The sequence below is a fragment of the Pagrus major genome, chromosome 8 (assembly GCF_040436345.1).
Source record: "Pagrus major chromosome 8, Pma_NU_1.0".
NCBI classification, from domain to species: domain Eukaryota; kingdom Metazoa; phylum Chordata; class Actinopteri; order Spariformes; family Sparidae; genus Pagrus; species Pagrus major.
This window is the reverse complement of record NC_133222.1, coordinates 21,832,884-21,845,332: the sequence shown is the minus strand read 5'-3', so window position 1 is coordinate 21,845,332 and position 12,449 is coordinate 21,832,884. Positions and strand designations below refer to the sequence as shown.

At 43.3% G+C, this 12,449-nt stretch overlaps 1 protein-coding gene across 1 annotated transcript in view; it reads right to left on the bottom strand.

Annotated features, from left to right (window-relative positions):
• met (MET proto-oncogene, receptor tyrosine kinase) overlaps positions 1 to 10,693 on the bottom strand; it is a 76,037-nt gene extending 65,344 nt beyond the window's left edge. Inside the window, exons 1-2 of the mRNA XM_073471280.1 lie at positions 10,456 to 10,693; positions 7,693 to 8,893 (exon numbers count right to left, since the gene is read on the bottom strand). Coding sequence (XP_073327381.1) covers positions 7,693 to 8,892 — 1,200 coding nt within the window. The 5' untranslated portion in view covers position 8,893; positions 10,456 to 10,693. The remainder of the gene's footprint in view (positions 1 to 7,692; positions 8,894 to 10,455) is intronic.
• Between the last annotated feature and the right edge of the window lie 1,756 nt (positions 10,694 to 12,449).

Here is a 12,449-nt window from a genome sequence, read left to right as displayed (position 1 = left end):
GAAGGAATTCCTAAACAGAGCAACATAAAATCGATGTGCTGCTGCGGGTTTTTTTTTTAAGGCAGCGTTTAAAGCGTGTTCATTAAAACAGGCGGGCTAATTAAAATGACTGTCGGTCAAAAGCGTCTCTCCCAGCTGGAATTATATTACAAGCTCTATAATCAATCAGGGCAAAGATTCAATTTAAAAGCAATCAGCATTTGGTGGGTTTTCTCGAATCAATAGTAATCTGATGATAATTTTGACCCGTGGCGCTTCTTTATTTTTAGTCTCAAATGTTCCTGCTTCCTCAATAGACTTATGGGAATGGGTGTCAGTCAGGCATGTTGGGGATGCTCCAAGTCCCTGCCATGGCTCTGCACACTACATTACCCAGCAAAATGGGCTTTTTTAAAGCGATACTGTCAGGCAACAGCACATTGTGGGGGTCGGAGGAAGCTTAAAGAGTGCTTTTGATATAAGAGGTGGAGAGGAGAGCTACTGAAATGCATCTCAAGATTACATTTTGGCATAAATGCTTGGGGAAAATTTTGGTTAAAGGAAAAATTCACCCAAAAATAAAATCCAATCATTATCTCCTCATCCCCATGCCGATTGAAAGTCAGGTGAAGTTTCTTAGTCCACGAAACATTTCTGGAGCTTCACAGCAAAACACTGTTGCAACATTCTCCAACATAACGTAATTAGATAGATGAGTAGTAGATAAGGTTTCAAACAACAGGAACAACAGGATTATACAAAAAAATGGCTCTATACAGCTCATCCAGTGTAATGCATGTCTCCGCAAGCCCTGAGATGCCAAAGTGATTTGAGAGACATTAATTGCAACTTCCAGACCTGGTTGAGCTTGTGCATCCACTTCTGGTGGGGTTGTGCTAATGCTAGCAACTTCAGTGATGATTTCAGCTTAAAGAAGGGTGTAAACAAAATCTTTTCTAATCAATTTGGGATCTTGGGGCTTTCCTTAAGCTTGGTTTGCGCCAGACAAGCTGTTTAGAGCCAATTCATGTTTCTTAAAAAATATTTGGGGTTGTTTTTTTAACTTTTAAAACAAGTCCCCATCTTCTTCAGTTGTGTAGGAGAATGGTGCAACGCTGTTTTACTGTGACGCTCCAGAAATTGTGGACTACAAAACATCGCCCGACTTTCCATCTGCACGAGGGAATTGTTCCTTTAAAAGTATCCTACTGGCTCAAAACCTTGTTTGTATTTAACGCGTGCGCCAAGATAAGTGGTTACTCATATCCGTTTGGCCTTTGCAAATAAAAGAATGGACTCGCAATCAGTTCAACTGTTTAATATCAGCTCTCCTTCTGCTCAAATCAACAACTGAGGCATTTGTGAAAGAAACTACTGTTGTATTCATAACTACATCTACAAAGGTAGCATAATCAAAAAATGTACTAAAGCACAGTAATCAGTAGTTATACTCAACGTCTCATGATGAAGAATAGTAATTATTTCCTCAGTTTCCTCATGTTACTGAGTTCAGCCTGGAGACAGAAACAGTAAGAACAACAGATCCGATCCATCACGTCGACAGCCGAAAAGAGAGCCAGTCGTCATTACAGCATTTATCATATGTTGCTGCCTAAACTGGAGTTAAGAGGTACGTCTGAGCTGACAACCACCACTTAAAAACTTCAAACATGCTCTTACACCGAGCTTTCAAACTCATCCAGATCCCTACTGGGAGTTTTCCACAGGAAACACACAGTTTGGCGGAGCGAACTGCAAAAATAACCTCCTGTGCCTCCTCCGAGTGTTTACACCTTTTATGAATTTATGGGCTACGCTTATCTGCCCTAAAGCTCATGATAACAGAGAGTCTACCTGCCATATGCCACTGAATACAAGTCATAAATAAATTAAGCAGCGCTATGATTAGATCACTCAACTCCAGGTTCGGAGCACGAGTGTCAGATGGGCATTTGTTCAATGGTTTGTTGTCATTAGAGCTGGTTTCCTAACCTGGCAGCTAGGGAGGAGAGGATTCGAGTGAGACTGTCAGCAATAAAAGAGAAGTTGGAAAAAACGGCTTCAGTCGCACTGAGATAAAAGCTCTTTTGGCTGCAGCGATTCAGCACTTGACCTGCTGCGTCTGCGTGTTTGGAGGCTCAAGCTCAAACACATTTTGAAACAGCAGATTTTTGTGCCATTTGTCTCTGCTGAGGCCTGCAGAGAAAAAAAGGCAATACTCCGCTTCTGAGTGTGTGTGTGTGTGTGTGTGTGTGTGTATGAGTTGGGGGAACTAAAAAGGGATCAAAGAGCGAGGACAGTATTGCAGCTGCGAAAAGAATGAAGTCAGCATAATTTCAACTTTTAAATCATATTGTTTGCTGACATAACTACACAGAGAACTATGCAGAGTTCGAAACAGAACGATCCTATGATAATTACACAGCAGAGATGCTCCTGTACCCCAAGCAAAACTGATGTCATCATGCCTCACGTCGACCCCGTAATCAAGTGAGTCAAGGGGAAAGAATGTCTTATAAAAGAATAGTAGACTCACTCAGTGATCAAAACAGACGTTTTCATACCGACAGTCACTGTCAAGAGGTAGAGACAGACAATTACTGTTTGGGGTTTCAGGAAAGAAAGGTTTTCTCAGCCTCTGTCACCGGGTACAATACAGCTCTTATTAAAGAGTTTGAAGAAGGAGAGGCACGAGGCATTAGTTGTTTGATTTGTAACAGGTTGATTTTTGCTTTGATCCTGTGCACAGATGCTCGACAGGCTCAGTTATCAGTTCGTAGCTGTGGAAGACTTCTGACTTTTCCACAAAAATGGTTACACAACTCACAGCTGTTCGCCAAAGACACTCGAGTGACACAGTTCTGAATTGCGCTGTAGACTACAGCTAGACTAGAAATAATTTTAATTTATCTGAACTTCTCCATTTGCATCATTGAAACACAACCTCTGCATTGAAGACAGTTCTTTTTTGGCACAAGCTCCACATCCGTCTCATGTGATGCGTGAGATCACATGATCATGTGATCTAACCGGCAGCCTCCCAATGAACACCTCCAGACCGGGGATGGAGGCCAGTTACAGTGACGAGGTGATTCATGGAGTTTCTTGATGGACTTAAACGGGTAGCTGCCTTTCCAAAGTGATTGCTAACTGCCGCTAAATGTACCCACTGTATGGTAGTAAACTTAGTTAGCCGTGCAACAAAGCTAGCAGTCCTTTTTGCTGGCTCGTACTATATTTGTTTTTGTTTTTTTAGGGTTTTTTTTTAGGCCTTTTCTTGGCTTTATTTATAGAACAGCTGAAGAGTGACAGGAAACAGGGGAAGAGAGAGGGGGAGTGACATGCAGCAAAGGGCCACAGGTCGGACTCAAGCCCTGGGCCGCTGCAGCAAGGACACAGCCTCTGCATATCTAACTTTTAATAGCCTCCCGTGGACAGGTGTTGTAAATTAGCATTGTTATAAACACTCAGTGCATCTGGGGCTTGTGCATGATTGCAACACCAGTGTTACTGTTGTGTCCATGACAAAAAAATAAACTAAACTCAACTCAGAACCAGAGAAAAATAATGAAAGACTTATGTGATCGAGATATGATGCCTCAGAAAGATCATACCCAATGATGATCACCCATGAAAACATTGGTCCCAGATAAAGAGGCTCTTTGGTGTTACACTTCCACTTTCCCACAGGTGCTGGTAACAGGTGGGGGTCGGGGGGGAGAAGGGAAGAGGCCTTGCCAGCGTAGCCGGCTGCCACAGCGGGTCAGGGGATCATCTTCCGCCCAGCTGCTGATGCCCTGTTATCCCCGAGCCATTCATCACGGCTCGCTGAGAGTCAGATATGCGCTGCCCCCGAACCCCCCAGCGCCCAGCATTCCTCACTTTCCCCGGTGGATCTTCACCACTGATGGCTGTCAGGGCCGTGCCGATGTACCCAAACACCCACCCACAATGTATTTGCATGTATCTGCAAAGCTGGTTTAAATCTGTTTTAACTTAACCACATGTCACTCCTCATGTGTGTGTGTGTCTGATCTCTTCACTGCAGCTTGTGTCTTTAAAATCACTACAGACAGAACTGAACTTTAAGGACCAGGCAGCTTGATTTAAAAGTTATAACTCCTTAACAACAAATCATGTTTTCTTTACTCTTTTGCCAACTGTTCTGAAATGTGCACTTTACAGTTTTAGATTATTTTTATCCTTCTGTGCAACCATTTTTTTCCCATTATTTTCTGTATAGCATGAAACTTGGTGTGTAATCCATTATCCATCAACATCATTGTGAACAGATCTGCATTCATTTTGTTACCACTTTTGTTAAAGGTATTCTCTGGATATTTTGACCACCTGGGGTGCTATGGAGCAATATTTCAGGGCACATTTATTTTGTATCTGAACAAGTGACCACATGAGGAGACAGGTGATGCTACTCCACTTATGGACATTAAGTGGTTGTTACACCCCAAGAAATGAAGGAATGTGTAAAAAAGCAGGTAAGGAGAAGTCAAAAAAGGATATAAACATCGATATAAAAAAAAATGAACAGTAGATCAAAAATTGGCTTTGCAAATGTTTCATGAGGAAGAAAATGAATTTAGTTTGTGTGTTTGGCTGCAAGGACACACACAAATATGATTAAAGGTTCAATATGTACACATTTTAGTTTAAAACATTCAAGATTTAACTTAAATAATTAACAGAGTGTGAAGAAACAAGTGTTGGCGTTATGTCAAACACATTTATGCTGTGTCTTCTGAGGTTAGCATGCTAACCAGCTAGCCCCGGCCTGTCCTGTATAATACCACTTTGTACCTCAAGAGGTGATAGTCTGATAGTAAAACTCAGGCAGAGTCAGCTGGTAAGGGACCACTAGCTGTACATCTAACTGAGCTAACTAGCTACAGTTAGCAGCAGTTAGCAGTTACTCTTGTGATATGCTACCGCTTACTTGTTTGGAGTATGAATTCAGGTGGTGCCCAGTTCTTACATATTGTACTTTTAACAGTGAATGTAAACATAAATGTGTTTACAAGAGGTAAAAAATAAAACTTCACAGGGTACATTACTGCAAACTTGATGTGCATTATACAACTTAATTAAGGTAAATGTTTCTACCATACAAAAATGAATGGAAACCAATGGATGTCTGTAATGGAACAAAATGAGTTCAAATGTCAAAAACATAGCAGCCTAGTTTTCGAAATGATCAACTGGGTCACAAAGTGTACATACTTACATAATACATAGTATAAAACATGTAAGAACACTGACACAGCCAATTCTCATATGGTTTTCACCCACAGCGTTGTGGTGCATGGTTGTGGTTTTCTACCAAGCTACAGCAGCAATAAAATTTTTTCTGACGAAGACGCGTGAAGCGTTCAAACTAGTTCATCATACAAAAAATCACCTGCATAGAAACTCACACACCCAGTGTTTTGACGGAAGTCTCCCTCAGAAGTGTGCTGGGTGTTTGCACACGACTCTGGTGTTACTCCTGTATGTGCTTGCCCTTTGACAGCATTCAGTGAATAATATATCCAGGAGACTAAAGTAATCCACTGCCTGACTGGAGATATACAGAACTGACTGATGCTGAGGGTTAAGTAAAGATGAAGTCAGAGGGGGGGGGGGGGTGCGAGTGCTCCACTAGCACACATATTGACGGACCCTTTGGCCAGGCGGTCGGCAGTTAACTTCATGTTGTTATTGATCAGGTGATTCAACTGATTGATTGAGTCAGTGTTGATGGATTGGAGGTGAGTTAGTACAGGGGAGGTAATATTGGCTTACAGTAGCATAGGTGGGGGGGTGGTTACTTCAGCACAATGCATATCAATTACTGTAAAGGAATGACTGTGTTTCCGACTTAATTGCTGCTTTTCAGCTTTAATTTGAGAGTGATTTCATCCACATCAGAAGGAAGTGTAGCACGTAAGGTACCGTAGGGTCGGGTGATTAGATGAAGATATTGGTTATCGCCAACTTTCTATGTGGTTGTTTTTGGGGCGATATTTTGGGTGAGTTTGTCGTTTGATTTTGCTAATTTAATGGTCTGCCTCCAAAGAACGATAGCCAATACTGAACATCAGGCTCTTGTTCAGTGGGTTAACTCAGCAGCACAACGAGGCCAGCAACAGCAGAGAGGCAGCAGGGAAAACAGCTTCAGAGCCAGAAAGTGTAACATCTGACTCTGCATATTATGTGTTTATTTTGGCCAACCCAAAGTTGGTGATTGTCAGAAGAGCAGAAGACCCACCAAGAATGTTTTGGTCAGTTTTATTTTGTTTCTGCCGAATTTGTATGAAGTGTGTGTTACGATGACTTTACAAGGCAGTTAAGCTCGTTTTCTTTTGGTGAAGGAGAGAAACTTGAAGGCGTACAGTTGTATTTTTCTCTTTAGTAAGGAAAACAGCCTCACCTTTGCATTGTTGCCCAGTTTGGGGGGCCAAAATATATAGGACAAAATAAAACAATTGCCTGAAGTCTCCAGCCCAAAAACATCAGCAGGCACTTGGAATACTTCCTGGTCGTGCTCTGCCAGGCCTGTAGTTCAATCATCCTCACTTTTTGCCTGTTTAACTGACTTTTTGCCCTCAGTATTCAACAAGTAACACACACCATGATCAACTGAGGTCAGGTGACCGATCTAATCAGAGATGTCTCCACTGTTTTTTCCCCCAGTGTGTTAAGGATCACTGTCCTGATACTTGGCTATGAGTCCCACACCAAATATGGGTGTAAACAGAAAAACTAAAGCTCAGAGTCTACTCTTTAACCTCACAGTCATTGTTTCATTTCAAATCCAACATGCTGCAGCACAGAGCCAGAACAGTGAAAAATGTGCTACTTTCCTGTAATCAATCCATAAAAACGTCATATCAGACACACTAATCAGAAATTTGTGTCTCCACTAAGACTTGCATGTAAGCTCTTAACCAGAGGGGTCAGAGGTCAGGAGCAGGTCATGCTTCAGCGTGTTGCTCAAGGACACTTGAACACAGTGACACAAGGACAGAAATCCAGTAGACACACTGGCTGCCTGAACCTGAGACCACCCAGTTACTGAGACATTCTCTCCAGCCAACAAGCCAACCTGCCTGCAGCAAGTAAACAGCCAAGATCTATAACTCTTACAGATAAAAAACCAAGTCATGCATGTACAGGAGATGACTGATTAGAGACTTATTTTATGCAGACAGACCATGTCAAATCCATCGTAGTTCAAAAAATTGCTCTGTTCAGTAATAAAAAGTGTCACATTTTGCATCCTAATACAGCAGTAGCCGTTGTAGAGGTTGCCATCACACATAAATGCAGCCTCCCAAGTTTATTCAGCCTCAAACATCATAAATTAAAACTGAATAGATATAGGGCTTAATTCATTTAAGTTTTAATTAAGAGAACAAGCCAGGAACTTATCAGTGTGTAAACCAATCTCCTCCCTTTTTCTTTTCAAGAAATGTAGTTGTTTTTGCAAAACAATTGGTGAAAATCTATCAGACTTGAGCTGGAAAGAAGACACTTGCAGGACAAATGTCTTATTTCCATCTTTCCTAAGTAAAGTTGTGGGTTTAAAAAGTCATTGTGCTTTTTTCGACAGTTGAGAAAAGTGCAGAATTTGCATTTCCCTCCAAAAAAATACAAATGCAAAGTAGGAGTTCAATGGCTTCCCCACCCACAGACACCCTGCCCCCTCCCAGCTCTTACCACATTGTAGCAGGACTTCTTGACTGATCCAGTGAAGTGATACGGGTCTACCGTGTTGCACTTCTGCATGTACATCTTGAACATGTTGTTGATGTGTTTCAGGGACATGATGCAGACGGCCGAGTTCGGGGTCGGCTCCGGAGAGTTCGGCTTTCCCTTGGCGAAGGCGGCGAACAGCACGTCATCGCCTTCCTCCACTTTCAGCTGCTTCTGCAGTACAACGTCACTGCCCACCTTGGCGATGTGGGCCGCCTGGAGGATGTTGAATACCTTCACCTCTTCCGTGGAGCGTCGTCGCCGTTTATCGGTGCTGATGCACTCAAGGGGCATCTCGATGTAACGGCGGATGACAAGGTCCGAGGAGCACATACGGACTATGCGGGTGTGGTAGGCCTGGGAGTCTTTGCTCACCCGCTGCACTGTGAGGAAGTAGGTGAATGGTCCACTGTGGAAGGAGTAAACGTATCGCAGGTAGTAGTTTCCACGTAGGGGTGGAATCAGATCCATGTGTGAGTGGCTGGAGAAGAAGGTGAAGCCGTTCTGGCTTGTCTTCATCTTCCGCAGAGAAATGGTATGGGGATTTGTGGCACTGCCTGTTATGTTTCCGAAGCCTGGGATCTCAGAGTTCCCAACAAAGAACTTGATGACGTTGCTCTCCACATTGAGAACCTGGGAGCCTGAAGGGCTGACCACAACATCCGAGTCGATAGGTTGACCCTTGCCTTGCCTCGCCGTGTCGGTGAAGCAGTAGACATCTTCGTCTACGGTTTTTGGGCTAATGCCGTCATCCAGGACGTGACGGCGGCAAACACCATTGTCTGCCGAGCCACAGCTGTACAACCCCTTGTCGTAAATGTTCTCCACCACCAAGGCGATGTTGTGGTTGTCCACCCTGCCACCGCTGCTCGTGTTGGTCGGTTTGTGGCCGCAAGTCTGGTTGGCAAACAGCGGCCCCGTGTGGTACTCTGACAGCTTCGTGAGGTTCGGGGCCAGGGCGTAGATTCTGTTTACAGCCCCGACGTAGATGATCCCATCCAGCATCACCATGTTCTGGATTGGGAAGTCTGCAGTGAACGTTGGGAGCTCGTAGGTGACTGAGGGGATGAGTTTGTTGGTCTCCGGTGATTTATCACACTGGCCTTGCACACTGGGGCACAAGACCCACAGCAGCATGGCGGCATGAAACGAGTGAAGATTCATCCTGTTCCAGAAATAAGAGACGTGACAAATGAGTTAGTAAAATGTTCCAACAGAAAAAACTCAAAACATTCATCATATCTTAGAATAGGTGGCCTCAATTGTCTGAAGTGTGAATGTGTGGAAAAAGGCGCAAGCTGTGCTGAATAGGGACCACTGAGGAGAAACAAGAGGGACATCGAAATCCCTTTTCAGACTCATAAACAGAACTGTGTCAGGGGATAAAACCACGGTTTACTCACTTCACCACAAGCAGTGAAACCATTCATACTGAAGTGACTGGAGGCTTTATGGTGACACAAAGCTTTAATATCAGCCTCCTGATCATCAGCACTTCAACATCTGACTGCACTGACCCTCAACAGGCCAGCAGTGGGACCTGGGTGAGCACTTCTGTGGCGCTCAGCTCCGTTCCCGAGTGACCACAGCGAGAGGCAAAGCGGTGAATTACCCAGAGAGCGGGCCGCTCTGCAGGGCAGCGCAACCACGAGCCTAAGTTTAGACAGCAGGGGCCCCAAGGGAGCGGAGATAAACTCAATTAAAACAAAAGAGGGTGGAGGGAGAAGGCGAGGGGGACCGTCGTGCAAAATGATAAATAACCTCAGCTACTAAATGGTAGTCCTCTGGGAGATGCTTTTAGTGGAGGGAGGGAGAGCAACACCAGAGAATTTGCAAAATGTGCATTTGCATGCTCCCTGTCTGGATGTGGTTTTAACAGGATCTCCAGATGTAAACCAAAACACGGCAATAACATGCCCACAGTGACGAATAAACTCACTGAGATTGTGTGCATATTTTGAGTGATTTAAGACTGATGTCTTACTCATTTGTTTTTTTTTAGAAGTCTGAGGGATTAAGCTATTTTTCATGCAATCAGTTTCTCAGGGAGAAGATTTACAGGCAGACAGAGCCAACAGGTGTTTGTAGGCAAACTCCTATGAAAGTTGAGAGCAGAAAATATTACTAATGAGTGCCAAAGACAACGACAAGAGACTGAGGCAGCACTCTAGGGGGATAAACATGATATAGTAGAAAATAAAGATAAAAAGGAGGAAAGATTTACAACCCAAAACACATGTTAAGTTTCTGTTATGGAATATAACACAGTATTAGAGGCAATATTCTTTTTCTTAAGGCTCTGGTGAGATGAGTATCGTCTTGTTTTTGGTCTAAAATTATGAGTAATAGTGTGCACATTATCGCGCACCTGCACCAAACACAATAAATTTACAGCCTCGTCGCACGGCTGTGTTTTTAAAGGACAAAAGGCGGCGGAAAACAGTGAAAATATTTTCATTTTGAGAGGAAAGTGACTCATGGCGAAAGGTCTCAGAAAACACAAATGGGAAGTTGGTGAAATGGTGTTAGGAGCCAGAAAAAACATTTCAAAACAGGCTGTGATATCCAGAGGAGGAGGAGGAGGAGGAGAGGAGGAGAGGAGAGGAGAGAGTGAGGAGTTTTAGCGTCGGGATCTCTGCGCTTTTACGCATGAAAATACAGTTCGAGTCCAAATAAATAAGAGCAAAGACAGGAAACTGGGAGAACATTTCTGGATCATACACTCACCTGTTAGCGAGCAACAGTGCTGTACACTCCTTTGATTCAAATCATATTCCACTGGTCTCTCCAAGAGCGGGACTTCTTGACTTTCTCATCAAGTCCAAAGTGATCGCTGTGGATTTTTTTCTTTGCTTCTCCGTTAAAAAACGCTCAGAAAAAAGTAATCAAACCTTTTTCTCAATCCGACTTTTGCTGTTTTCCAGCAGTTAAACGCGAGTTCGTTGCGCTCCTGGAACCTGTGAGACTCCACCACAGACTGACTGACTGCATCCAGCGGACACACACGCTGCCGCTGCCGCCGCGCTCCTCTCGTGGCGCGTAAAGGCTCCGCCTCTTTCTCGCCAAACTCTGTGACGCGTCCAGGTGCTGCTGCGGCTCCCCTGTCTGTGGAGCTCAGGTGAGACGGACCCACTGGTAGGAAAGAAGAGATGGAAAACTGAGCAAATAGTAAATTATGAGCTCCAGTAGTTAGTGTTTATCATGTGGCGCCGAACCACCAATTACAACAAAATCAGTCAGATTTTCAAAGAAGCACTATTTTAAGTTTTTCTTAACGTATGATTTAATGGATTACTTTATATAAAAGGGCCTCATAGAACTTAACATACTTTGATTATCTCTTTTCTAGTTTAAGATAAACTTTAATGTACTAAAGCATACAGAAAAGGTGCAAATTCATAAAGTTAAAACTACACTGTTTTGGAGGGATTTATCCACCAGATACATTTTTTGTTGAAACAAGCTCTGAAGAAGGAGTTTTAAACCTAAAATAAAGCATACTTTACAGCGCATGTGCCCTCGGCTGTCCATTCCAACTCCTTAAATCTTCGAAATTAACCAAAACCCACAGAAAAGGTCACAAGTGCTAATTCAGGGAAGGTCTTTGTTTCTCCTTCGCTTCCACCTGACTCCTCCAGCAGCCTTGTGAGTCAGACTACTGGTTGTCATGTTTAAACGGCTCACTCAGCCATAAATAATGAGCTAAGTTATAAAGGCTAAACCAACTGTGTGTGTGTGTGTGTGTGTGTGTGTGTGTGTGTGTGTCTCTCAGCAATGAATCACAGTGGCCAGCACAAAAAAATTCCTTTGTCCCACTTCCTGAATGGAGGGCAGTTGGAATGAAGACTGGAGAGCCTGATAACAGAGTGTAGATGGAGAATTAATAGGTAGAGAGCTGCTGAGGAGCAGCACAGAGGCTGTTCGCACTCACTTTCTGACAGAGGCAGTGACATGTGAGGGTTTAATGAGACGGACAGTCAGGGGATGAGTGTGTTCAAGTGGGTAGACGAGTGATGTGATAGAATCTGTGACATCCTCCATGTAAAACTAGACATATCACTCTGTATGTGCAGTGTTTCAGTGTCATTACAGAGTAATGGCTTCCTCTCTGCTTTTTCCAGTTTTAAAGATAGCAAGGCTCAGCTGGTTTTTAAATGTCTGCTACAGTCATCATTAGAATTGAAACTGATCATCTTTGACTTCACATAGAGGCGTTTTCTGGACAAACCCCGCACATTCATCAACCTCTCTCCTCTCAACTCCCTGATTTCCCAGAGGGCAACACTGTTACCTCTGACATCACACCAGAGAGCCCTTAAACTGTCAGTGTGCATCATCAACCTTTATTTCATCTCAAAGGATCACTGGAGAGGAGTCTTTGCTTCCAAAGGTGAGTGACAAAAAAGCACAATATCAATAACATGTTAATGAATAAATAAGTTTAATTTAAAAGTGAAACACTGAGGAAACAAAACAGAAAGAGAGAGGACATTTTTGGGCTCTAAAACAGGGAGAAACTCCTGACCCAGTTCTGTTCTAAGGTGACAAAATCTGCCCAAAAGCACCTTCTAATGATCACTAATTAATATAGTACATCTTTCTTTGTTTAATTTGTGCAAAAACTGAAGAGTAAAAACAACAATTCAGGGTTATGAAGGGGAATATATGCAGGAATATTCTTTGTGACTTCTTTGAGTCAACAAACGCAGACTCTGAATAAG